Below are 12,544 nucleotides of genomic sequence, written 5' to 3'. Positions count from 1 at the left end.
ATTCTGTATATTCTGCTTATTCTATTATTCTGTATATTTATTTTAACTAGTTCTCTCTTTGCTGTTAAAGTTCCTATTCTCTATGGGCTGAAACTCAACGATGAGCCACTCCAGCATGTTCCCAGTGTGCTGCCCTGTAGCAGTGACTCCGAGAGGCACGCTGTGTGCTGGGGAGGGAGGGGGAGAATGATGCTAAGGGTGTAGTTACTGCAGGCTTTCTTCCACAGAGATCCTTCCAGCCTGCCTTCGAGCTGACTCACGTCTATAATTTATAATTCTGGGTCTTACAGGGAAAATTACAACTCAGAGAGCCACTGCTGCAGGCGCAGGAACGTCTGCCGAGCGGGAATATCTGGGGTCAGTGTTTTAATGAAGAGCCCGTGATGTCATTGTTGCTTTGTGCTGAAGGCTCAGAGTCAAAGATCTAGTGAAATCTAATGGGGTGGTTGTTTTTTCCTCGGATAAACAAGAAGTTGTTTTTAGTGAGAACAGATCACACGGATTTCCCTGTGGGCCTTCACCGCGGTGCTCTCAGTGCTGTTATCTGCAAGCAAAGGTCCTGTTCCTGGCGCAGGGGGCTGAGGTTAATGGCTTGCAGGTGTTCGGTGTCCTTTTAGACTTGGCCTGTCACTAATGTTATAGATAATGTATTTACTCTCTAAATAACAATGGTTATTATTTTTTTTTAACTTTGCTTAATGTCAGATACTTTAATGTGCATAGAAATGAACCATACTGAGTACTCCGGTACTTTCAGACAGCTGAAACTTTGTACTCTCAAATCTTTCCACGTAACTCCACAGGGCACGCAAAGATTCTTATGTCATCTTTCTATGAAAACCACACCTCTTGTGGCCTGCAGTGAGACTTTCATATTCCTCCCAGGTTTTCAACACCCAAGAAATGACTTTCTTAGGAGCACTGCAGAAGACCCAGGTCAGGTGCTGCGCTATATGGATATGGCGTGTCTGCTCCAGAGGATGCTGGTAACCCTGAGCGGTGCAGACCTGAGCTGCTCAGCACCCTTGGCCCATGGGTCAGGAGTTGATCTCTGGTGTAAATGCCTTTAGCAGTGTGAAGCCACTGATGGCATGCTAAGGATTGGGACACTAGTGACACCAGATATTATGTGACCATAAGGTGGCAGATTTTTCATCCTGACTTCTGAGCACCATAACTCAGACTGCAGCACCCGTTCCATTTTCCTGTTTCTTCCTACATTCATTCTGTGCACGCTGTGATGGTGCATCTTCTTCCTAAAGTGTGCCATCCTACATGGTTTAGCTTTTAGGTCTGCCATGAGAAGCCACGTGCATTTTTTTCAGAGCTTGGGGTAGGATTTCTGCTGTAGGGTTTCACAGTGAGAGAGAAGGAAATCACCAAGCTCTCCATCCTGCAGTTTGGAAGTGTGCATTAACAACCACCACGTACACAAACAGCTCCTGCATATCCATGGGTTGTGTGCTGAGGAGTAGAGAGGTGCGGCAGAAACGCTGGGATGGGTTCCGCTGCCAAAATAATCAAGAGCAGTGAATAGTTTCCAAGGTGTTCATTCCCTAAATTGTTTTCCTTTCTTTAATGGCTTCAGTGGAGCCAGTGATCTTCTGAGAAATCAGAGTGCCTCTCGTTTGAGTTAATGCCTCTCGGTGTGGCGTGGTGGGGAGGTATTGCAAGTAAAGCTTCAGTGTAGGCAAACACTGAAGATCACTTTTCATATGCCACATCCTTATATCCCAAAATGAAAGGGAGTTAACACAGAATCAAAGGTGGAATGCCAGAGGGGCTTGTATGAAATGGAAATGCATTTGTACAGGGGGAAAAACACAACTCCCTGATGCTTTTTGGATGTGAGAATGGCAACTAGGTGCTTTTGGTTATGCCTAAGTGTATGTTGTATCATTAACTGAACAGCTGAGCTGAACCTTCAGATACTCATTTTGACTCTGCATTTACATTTATTTTGGGTTTTCATTTAGGACAAAAATTCAGATTTGTGTTCGTTTTCCCTGCTGTTGATGGCATGCCACTTTGCTGTAGATTTCATCTGTGGTTTAAATGTTGTCAGCAGAACCCGATCTTTGTACTCTCGCTTGTTTGTAAGACAGGGATCCAAGAATTACTGAAGATAACTGGCTGGACAGTGCTGTTGGAGACATGAGGATTTTTGGACCTTGTTCTCATTTTACTGCTGATTATAGCACTTCTCTAGGTATTGTTACATGGGAAGAGGAGAAGGGTTTTAGGTATAGTTAAGACCACAAAGATGTGTAAAATTATCACGCTGACAGTGGGCTGGTGAAGTACTGTAGGAAGGAGCAGTTTTGTATGCCGTGTCTCATAACAGCGTCACAAAAATGAGGATGGGATATAACGTTCCCACACAAACTTGACATCTTTTTATTTAGTCGTGCTGCTTAACTAAGGCTTTGTTTGTTCCTGCCTCTATGGCCTTTGGCAGAGCGAGTTAAAACCCCTCCATTTTCATTTTTATTATACGATATAAAATCAGAATATTGGTATTTGCTGATAGGCTATTTGGTGTTAAAATTTATTGCCCTCAGTAAATTCAACACTTCGGTAATGAGCCTGTCAATCCTTTCTCACTAGCTGAAGATTGATAAACAGTAAGTCACTTTTTTTATCTGAAGCTTGGCTTCCTGGTGCAAATTTATGGCTCAGGCCAAGACAGTTTTGAGAGTAAAGAAGTTTTTTCTTGTGATGGTATTCAAGTACTTTTATCTCCACTGACAGATGTTTACAGCCTAAAATACAGCGTGGTGCTAGCACAGCGCAGCAATGACCCCTGCACGTGGCCTGCTTTCTAAGCTTGTTACATTTGTCAATTTATTCCAGCCAGAATATTTTACCCTGAAATATTCTGTACTCTTTCAGTTTGAGTCCTATTTTACTGTAGACGTTTATTACTAATCTGAAATCCTGTCTGGCTGGACAAAGTCCACATTGGACGACCAGTCAATGAGGCATAAGTGAAGAGCACGTGCTGAAATACTTCCTGCCTGGCTTTTAGCGCGCCTGCATGAGACTTGGTATGAGATGCAGCAAAAGCTTTTGGGGAATCTTGAAAGAAACTCGAAAATAGCTAAATAAAGAAGGTTAAGCGGCAGAGTGAGAGCTGAAACGCAGCACCCTGAAGGTACAGCTAACAAGTGGTGTGAGGGTAGCTCCATGCCTGCCACGGCGTGAGGGACGGCGCGGCACTGTCGTGTCCTGGAGCCATCTGTGCTCGGCAGCAAATGTTTGGAGCTGTGTTTCCAGCCACTATCCCTTAGTTTGGTGTTTTGTTTTTAGCTGGTAATTTGGAACTAGAGCACCAAAGCTTAGCCACCAGGATTCCTGAGCGTGCTGGCATGGCTATGTCCGTGTGTGCAGGGAAGTTAGAAGGGGCACCTCTCTTTCACAGAACCAGAGCGGGGCCCCAAGTGCATGCCGAACCACAGCTCTGCCTCACAGAGCATCCCTGCGGAGAGCCCTGGCTGCAGTCTGTATCCACATGATCTTTGTGTTTTAAAGTGGTCTTTTTAGATTGGCTGACTTTAAAACATCCCTTTCTGTTCCTGTAATCACTCTAATCCACCTGCTGACCATATCATGTTCTGAACTTCACTCTAGCCAGTAAATAATTTTAAAATCCTTTGGTTGTCTTGAGTAGGAAAAGTGGGTTTTCTCTGTACACCTGCATGCACACTTGCAGTGAGTTATGTGACTAGCAAAGAAAAATCCCACCATCTGGCGACAAGGGAAGATGGTTTTGACCATTTAAACTTGCAACCATATTAGATTATTTCTTCCAAAATGTTTTCTCTTCACTGCGCTTCTCTTGGAGCTGGCAGAGGTGGGAGTGTTGCTCCTGACTAGTTGGATTTTTCTGGCTTCACTCTGGGGTTTCAGCGAGTGCTCATTAATACATCCATGCCCACTAAATCTTTGGTTCCACAGCAAACTCAGAATTGTTGTCATTAGGAAATGTGTGTAGGTAATGCTTAAAGGTTTCTGTTTGTTTCTGTTCTGTAAGGGTTTTACCAGAAACACTGCCACCTCTTTTTTGTCATTGGCTATGGAGAGTGAGCATCAGGAAACTTCTGTTCTCTCTTCAACTATTTAGGGCTTATTTTGTGAATTTGGGTAGATGATTAAATTCTGTATCTCAAACTTCCCGTTCTTTATCTGCCTTTTGCTAGGTTCTCTGTGATGTGCAGATGAAAGCTGCTGCATTGATGAGGAACAGGAGAATGCAAACATGCATTCATGCAAGTGACTGTGCAGATTGGGCACGTATGCCCAGCTCTTGGAAAGCTGCCCGTTCAGCTGTTGGTGTTGCCAAGTTTAAGCCTCCCTATCATCCAAATAAGTGCATTATTTAGGTCTTGAGTACTAGGTTTTTACTGGTTCAATTTGGCTTTTGATAAGGGGCTGGATCGGGTCATAAATGTTGATTACACATTCTCGTTAAAGCACATAATCTGCTGTTTAATATCAGAAAGGTAACACTGGTCAAATACACAGGATCACAGAATGGTTAAAGTTGGAAAGGACCTCTGGAGGTCATCTGGACCTATCCATGTGCTCAAGCAGGTTGCTCAGGACCATGTCTGGATGGTGCTTGAAACAGATTACACTACCACATGGTTCTGCAAGTCCATCCCACAGACATGCTAAGACAAGGCAGCATGGAATTGATTAGGAAATACCATTTTTAAGTATCAATTACTTTGTTTTAAGTGTTGGAGGAATCATATTTATGCTGTGCTGTGATTGAAAGGGAGCAGATAAAATCCTTTGTCTTGCTAGCAAGGGAAAACTGCAGCTGCAGCATGTGCTGCACATGGTGTTTCTCACCATCTAGAAAGCATTGGAGAGCATCTCCCCATTTGGGGCCTAGTGTGAAAAACATTTAACTTCTTAATAAACCCTTGTCCAGGATTTTGAAACTTTCCATACTACTTGGTGTCTTTTTACTTGCCATGAAAAAGAAGGGGAGAATGGAAAATGTAAACCTATGTTCCTTTAATACTCGTGAGTTTTAATTCCATGATTGCATAAAAACTGTTGTTTGCTTTTTTTTTTTTTTTTCATGTAGCACTATTCAGGACTGGTTTGTTTTTCCTCTTTCAGAATATTGATATTACCAACTTCAGCAGCAGCTGGAGTGATGGGCTTGCCTTCTGTGCTCTGCTGCACACATATTTGCCTGCACATATTCCTTACCAGGAGCTCAACAGCCAGGATAAAGTAAGTTTTGTTGTACCTGTCCCTAAACAATCTGCAGAATTCACAGTGAATGTTATCTGTTTTGATGGGCATGTGGTAAAGATGCAGTGCTGTAAGATCTTGGTATTGATTCATTCAGAATAAAAAGGTGGAAATAACAGTAAGAGGCGAGTGCCTTTTAAGAACTCAGCAAGCAGACTGGATTAAAAGGGAAGGAAACCAACAGTGAGCTTCTAGGGAGAAATTCAGGGACTACTGAATGAAGAGTCTGAGTCTAGTGACTGCTGCATATTAATATGAAGACAGCATCCCTTTTGAAAGGCTGCATCAGACATTTCCTGCTGCTCCTGCTGTCCTAAGAACACGGCTTTCTGGGGGTGGCTTCATTTCCTCTTTAACAAATACCACAGGCAGAAAAGTAGTGGAAGACTTGGCTCACTGTCTATATTGATGCTGCAGGTTCTTCAGTCAGTTTCACTTTCAACGGATGACAATCAAAGGCTTACCAATCAAACTTAATAAGTTTCATTTTGTTATGATTGCTAGATCTGCCTTGCATCTCTCTTTGAGTTAGGCAGCACAAATTCAAGTGCTGGATCACTGGGTAGACAGGTCATTTATTGAACTACTTGGACAGCAGAGTCAAACCATGTCAGTACATTCCAGGTAGGTTACGAAGCCCTCACAAACAGGCGAAAACTATTTACTGGATTTACTTCAGACAGCTAGTATCTATTACAATATCAATTATGCTGTGTATGGTTATGCTGTGTATAGGAATGCCTCATATGTTAGCACCTCTCACTCATAATAAAGCTCAGAGTGGTCGTGGGTTTTTGCCCTGTTTATTTAGTTTCACAAGAACCTATTTGTGAAAAGCAGGACTGTAGCTTAGGCAAAAGTAGATGAGCTGTTCGAAGACAAAGGGGTTCTTTGTAAGTGTACCTCACTAATACAAAAAAAAAAAAAGTGGGGGAATGCCATAGTCACTGAAAAATTATTTGAGTTTGGCAGCTTCTTAAGGAAACCACTCTGAAAAGTCTTTGCAAACTTTGACAAAACACACTTAGAACCCTGAGCTTTAGTTGGAAAGGAGATTTTTTGCACCTCATGTTCCTAGCTTTTCTTAACCTGGGACCTAGATCTAGCTGTTTGTCTATGTGAAAATATCGAATCTAATGTTTTTCAGTTTTGAAATATACCTGCTCATTTAAACTCCTTGATTAGCCAGATGCAAGGTAGGATTCAGGAATCATACTTTGATAATCTTTTTGAACCTTTGCTTTATTTTTGCAGAAGAGGAATCTGCTGTTAGCATTTCAAGCTGCTGAAAGTGTAGGCATCAAACCCAGCCTGGTGAGTAACCTATGTTAAACAACAGAGGAATTGCTGCCTGCACCATTCCAAAACCTTTGTCGTCATGTGGCCAGTCAGTCAACTTGCACTGAAATGTTCATGTGGTCCTAGGGAAAGCTGCACCATCATCTCTGAAAGTTCACACTGTTCTGAGAACTTCCAGCAGACTAAATCTGTAGAATCATAAAACTGATATAATTTGAAGTACCTTCTGGAGATCATCTGGTATTGAAATGACAGTATCGATTATGTCTTCCCCTCGGAAGCTTATTCTAGAAGATGACTCCTATTTTCATGGGCAGAGCCCTCTATCTGCCTGTTAGATCATTTTTTTTTCCTTTTGTTTTAGTGTTTTAAGAAACAGAAGGATAATTTTCTTGTTAAACTGTTTAAAAAGCATTTGCTAAAATCGACAATATGATGGCAAGAAATATAAGATTAATATGAAAGAGGAAATATTATGGGGTTCATGAGCTAAATTACAGAACCAAAGACATGCAAAGGAGCAGTAATTTAAATAAAATGAAATTACATAGAGAATTAATCTTTGATTACAGATGGAAGAGGTCGTTTCAGGATGTACACTACATATGGCCGTTTAACTAGTGTTTGTTCTTTGGCATGAGTTTTACAGTTGCAGTAGGCCAGTAGATTTCTCCCGTGGGCCTCTATATTGTATGTGGCTTTAAGATGCTCTGGTATGGAAGTAACGGTGTTCAATAGCCACAGCTGCTCAGAGGACCAAGTGATGTCCCCAGAGGTGGTGCCTGACTAAATCTCGACAATTTGTCCTATGCAGGAACTCAGTGAGATGATGTACACAGACCGGCCAGACTGGCAGAGCGTGATGCAGTACGTCGCCCAGATTTACAAGTACTTTGAGACCTGAGACACAGAGCAAGAGGTGGACAGAAGTGGGGAAGAGAACAAAGAATGCCACAGATGCACTCGATCACTTTAAAAATCCCCTTGCTCCTCTTCCACAACCAACCTAAGCTCTTAGTTTGAAAGAAAGCTTTTTCATAATTTTGATTACATCTGGGACTACAACCAAATAAATAACCATTGTCCATCTATACAAACCAAATTCATCTGCGATTTTATTCCCACATGAAAATTGCAAGATGTTTTCAAAGAGGCCTGGGTTATTTCTGAAGAAGATTCCTTGTGCTAAACAATGTTTGCCTCAAACCAGGCTCTACCAACAGGAGACCTGCCACGAAATGAAGTTTTAAGTCAATGTGGACTATGCTGGCACTCAAGGAAAGCTGGGAAGTTAATACAAAAGCTCGCAAAACTGCTCTTCTTGCCAAAATATGTTTAACTCATCCCAAATACGTTTTTTTTTCCCTCCATATATTTTATAAGACATTGTGACAAACCTGTGTGTGTAAAACCTTAACCCGAGTTATTCTCACACGTCTGACCGAGCAAGTCTGCTAGGTTGCTTGCTGTAGCTTATCCAGCAGGATAATACCACAGTCATTTGTAACTTGGAAACCACGCTGTGCTCAACCACCAGTTAGTGAGAGAACTCTAGAAGAACAAGTTAGGTTCTGGGACTCCATTTCAGATCAAACTGAAGTAATCTCAGAGAAAAATAATATTATTACTGCAGTTTCATTACTATAGCTTCACTGTTAAAGGAAGCCAGAGCCTTATTACCCAGCTGGCTGTACAGACACTTACCATAGGAATATTGCAAATGTAAGTTACTAGCTTTAGTTCTACAAGGTGCCAGTAATCAGGTGGTGCCTCTCTGAGCAATACAGTGACATCTCAGTAGTTCATATTTTGTGGAGTAACTTCTCTCCTGTGTTAAACTCTTAAATGCTTAGAAGTGGCGTTACCCTGTAAAGGAACACAGTACTATATTGGTAACAATGACAGCTGAAGCTTCACTCTGCAAGCTGCCACGTAGTACTGTGTTCCCCTCTCTGCATCACAGAAATCTCCAAGGCGCCAGAGAATAGCTTTTCAGCTCAATAATACTGTTAGTAAAATGTCTGAAAGATACTGTTTAATTTACATTAGACCATTTCTCTTATTTCACCCCATGAAGTTAAATGTTCTGTCTGTCTCCAGCGGGAGCAGGATCGAGCAGGCTGCTTAATTTGTTCTAGGAGCAGGTCTTAGAGAGGATGCTGTACAGGAGCTTATAGAAGGCTGCCTAGCTGCTTTAGATTATGCGGGTAGAAGAAAGGAGTTGTTTAGTTAGGTTGTTTAACCCTGGGACCCTGACCGAATGCATCATCGAAGTTAATCATAGGCAGCTAGGGATCTTGAAGAAGAAAATAATAGCATGTGCTTACTGCTCTTAGCACCTGAACAGAAAGCTCATGAAATAGAAACAGGTGATTTCACAGAGGAAACTTGTTTCAGGTTTTCTGGGGTTTTGCAGGTGGCTGATCTCAGCCTCTGGCTTCCCCATAGTACTTTGGTGGGGGGATATTGTTTGGGTTTTTTTCTTCTATACCATTTAATTAGTAAACAACCTATTTCGAACTTTGGTTTTCTCACAGCAAAACAGAGAACTAGGGGATAGATGACAGCAGCCAAGGTCAGTGAGTGCCTTGAACAGGAAGGAAGCTGGAGGAATACAACGTATGCCTGTTTCGCAGAAGGAGAAAAGCATCACTTGCTCCTGAGTCTGACATTTATTCTAATCCACCACCCCAGGAAGGTCTGATTCCAATCTTTTCAGAGTCCATGTGATAAAAAGTGGCATGCACTTACAGTGCTCTTGCACTCTTTGGTGTCATCCTATACTTTGAGAAAATAGTTGTAAATGCTGGCCAGAGTTATTTCCTTGCAAGAGAGTGCTTTCTAGATTAAATTAAGTCCCCAGTAATTTTTGGTGTACACTCTGGCATCCCTAGAGAACATAGGATGTGTTGCTCTAAGTGTTCTCAAGTATAAGTTTCCCATTATGTGATAAGAGGGAAGAGAAAAATAGTTGCTAAGCAGAGTACATTTAGGAAGGGAGCCACACTGCACTGCTCCTTCGCCTTGTGGATGCAGCAGGCTCTGTTCCCTTGAGGTATCCGTTGGCAGAGATCCTAACTCTCCAACGGGCTCTAGTTCAAAGCGTGGTGAAGTCAACACAGAAAATTCCATATTCCTCAGTGGGCTTTGGATTGGACACTTGGAGAGATGAGAAAAACTGTTTTCATTCCCAGAGTCTGGAAAACATTTCAAAGTCAGAGGGCTCCACATGATCTAAAAAAGTAATATAACCTTAACCCTTTGTTGCTGGAAACGCCTGTGTTCGTGATGCCTGTCCAGATGTACACTGTGTACATACCTTATCTAACATGTCAGTTGCATTTGCTTCGAGCACTGCTCTGACATCTATTCTCATCTGTTTCTCCAAGACTGATTTTAGCTTTACAGACCATTCCACCACTTGATCTAGCAGCTTTTGATTTTTTAAATCAATTTTGCAAAGCACTGTTCCTGTCGTCTCTTTGCAGCTTTTCTCATACCCCCAAATAGTCCAAACACTAATTCTACCCAATTGTAATGGTATATTCTTAAAAATAACCTTACTTACCTGGGAGTTAGAACAAGTTGTCCTCTGTCAGCAGGAACAAAGATACTCTGTTTTACCAGTTGCTTAGTGTTCCTTTCCAGTGTTCAAAACTGCAAAGCATCTCACTGTGAAATGCTGATGATTTGAGATTGAGAAGCTCTTCCAGGTTATTTTTGAGATGAAGGACTGTTTATTTGTTCATTTAGCTGTTACTATATTGCATATTTCTCCTTCCCTTTGAATCTTGCACAGTTACGTTTCTAGACCCAGATTTTCAGAAATAAGTGTTGGTTTTTGTTGCTGCCTAAAAATTTGAATAAGAATTTGTCCTGTCCAAGATGCTGCAGACCAGCCTGGTTTTCAGAAAATACCAAGCGTCTGCAGGCTCTTGTTAGACATCTCCAATTGGAACTGCAAAATGAAAGTTCTAGCTGACTTTGATATTAAAGAGCTTGTTAATTAAGATAAGCCACAGTGTATAGGAATAATCTTCATAGAAGTTTTAGGAATCCTCTGAAAATGTGCTAGATTGGAATACGTGATGATATGACGTGGATAGTATGATGTGTGGTATTACAGCTTGCCTGGCTTTGCCTTTTAGGAGTAATGGATCTTTCCCTGATGCAGGCCGATTAAATCTCTTCACCAGGTGCTCCCTGAATATACCCTAACTCTAAAATGCACACAGCTGTGTGTGTGTGCTTGGGTAGTCCATCAGACTGCAAGAAACCATGGAGCTGGTTTGGGTTGAGCACGTGAGAAGAATGTTTAAGATGAGGATTTCAGTGAAGTTCCAGGGAGGGGTATTGCATCGTGTAGCTGTTGTACTAGAGCTGCTAGAGAGGGAAGGAAATCAGAAGTATGAAAAACGTATGATCTGACTCCCAGAATTTCTGGTGGTTCATGGAAGGTGCGAAGTATTTCATGGCTTGGGAAGGTACAGGGGAGTTGAGAAGCGAGCCCAGAGTCAGCTCTCTGAGAAGGTTTTCTAGAAAGGCTGATGAGCTGTTCCTGAAAGTACGCAGTGAAACTGAATGGAGTGAAAGTCCAGTATGTGAGGAGAGGGGGCACATATGGGAAATATATGCCTGCGCCTTTGTGGACAGCAAAGGATGCGGATGTCTGTAGGTTTTCAGCTTGAGAGTCCTTGCTGATTGTCATCTTGAGTGGCGTTTCTCCTAAGAGTGCAGCCTGGGATGGAGCTTGGAAGATGAGGAGGGAAGAGAGCACACAGCTTGCTGCCTGTACCAGGTTTGCCCTCCTGTGCCTGTGATATTCAAGAAAATGCACAGGAGCCAAAGACTTCCCTGTTTTTCCTGTGCTGCAGCAAGGCAGCCGTACGAAGCAGACTGATTTTTGACTTATGCAGATTCTCCAGTTTCTTCTCCATGAAGCACATTCTCTTCCTTGAGTTTTGGCAGGTTTTCATAATTTTTTTTTCAGGTTTTCTGTGTGATTGTTCTTGTTTTATATGTGCAAACAGTATGTGCAAGTTTTCTGTCCAAACCAAATAGGTGCACGCTGGCAGAATGATTGCATCTGCCCCGTGTGATTCCTGACCTGGAGCTCTTCAAAATCTCGCTTTTGGCTTCACTGACTTTTCTGTCTCACTTCCTTGGCAATGAAAATGAGAGCGTTGGCTCATCCGGTTGTAGGTTGTTTGTACCTCCCTCATCTTTCTCTGCTTAGGGTACCAGGTCTTCCAGCAGGAAGTATCTGACGGGGCCAGCTGTTTGCAAAGCTGTGCCTTGGGTATCTGATCAGATGCAGAGTCTGTATGGGATGAGATTATGCATTTTCCTGTCAGAAGAGGGCTTTTGCCTAAAAAGACTCAGGGCACTGAGCATTAAGACATATTTTTAAACCCAGCAATAACTTCTACTATGCTAGACTAGATGTTTTTTATCAACTCCAGTGCCATTTAGACTCACCCACCGATGTGGTGTAGAATCAAGCTTATAACTTAACCAGGGTTAACATTTTTCACAACTGACGGTCTCTACATTTTTAACTTGCACGTGTGCCAAGTTCCGTTGGGCAGGGCTGGACACAATGTTTTTATTGATTATTGGTCCAGGCTCCAGTTTGTCATATAGGATAACCATCTCTAAACTGTCAAGTTCTTTTAGCTTTCTCTATTGGATACAGATGTTACATCGTAATCTAATTTATACAAAGAGCACATTAGAATGTATATACTAGGCATTGCCAAATTTGGACATGCTAATATTTAAAGATTAACATTATTAAAATGTATGATGCAAAAATCTGTGTAATATTTCTAATAAATCTTTTTCTGTTTCTGATGTTTGCCGTAATGGTTCAAATATCTACATGCAAAGCTGATTCTTCTGCAGACTGCTGGGAAGCAGGACTCCCAGGAGAGGTTTTAAAAGGTCCTCGTGGTTCATTGTTTCTCCTACACTT

General features: G+C 42.0%; 1 protein-coding gene across 9 annotated transcripts in view; it reads left to right on the top strand.

Annotated features, from left to right (window-relative positions):
- Positions 1–12,423, top strand: part of SPECC1 (sperm antigen with calponin homology and coiled-coil domains 1) — a 97,389-nt gene extending 84,966 nt beyond the window's left edge. For all 9 annotated transcript variants that reach the window (XM_083806425.1, XM_083806427.1, XM_083806419.1 and 6 more), the window contains 3 exons: positions 5,134–5,250; positions 6,526–6,585; positions 7,385–12,423. In XM_083806425.1, the coding sequence (XP_083662551.1) occupies positions 5,134–5,250; positions 6,526–6,585; positions 7,385–7,474 (267 nt within the window). In that variant the 3' untranslated portion in view covers positions 7,475–12,423. The remainder of the gene's footprint in view (positions 1–5,133; positions 5,251–6,525; positions 6,586–7,384) is intronic.
- The last annotated feature ends 121 nt before the right edge of the window (positions 12,424–12,544 follow it).

The sequence above is a fragment of the Anser anser genome (assembly GCF_964211835.1).
Source record: "Anser anser genome assembly, chromosome: 20".
Lineage (NCBI taxonomy): Eukaryota > Metazoa > Chordata > Aves > Anseriformes > Anatidae > Anser > Anser anser.
The sequence above is the reverse complement of the archived record's forward strand: the minus strand, read 5'-3'. Positions and strand labels throughout refer to the sequence as shown.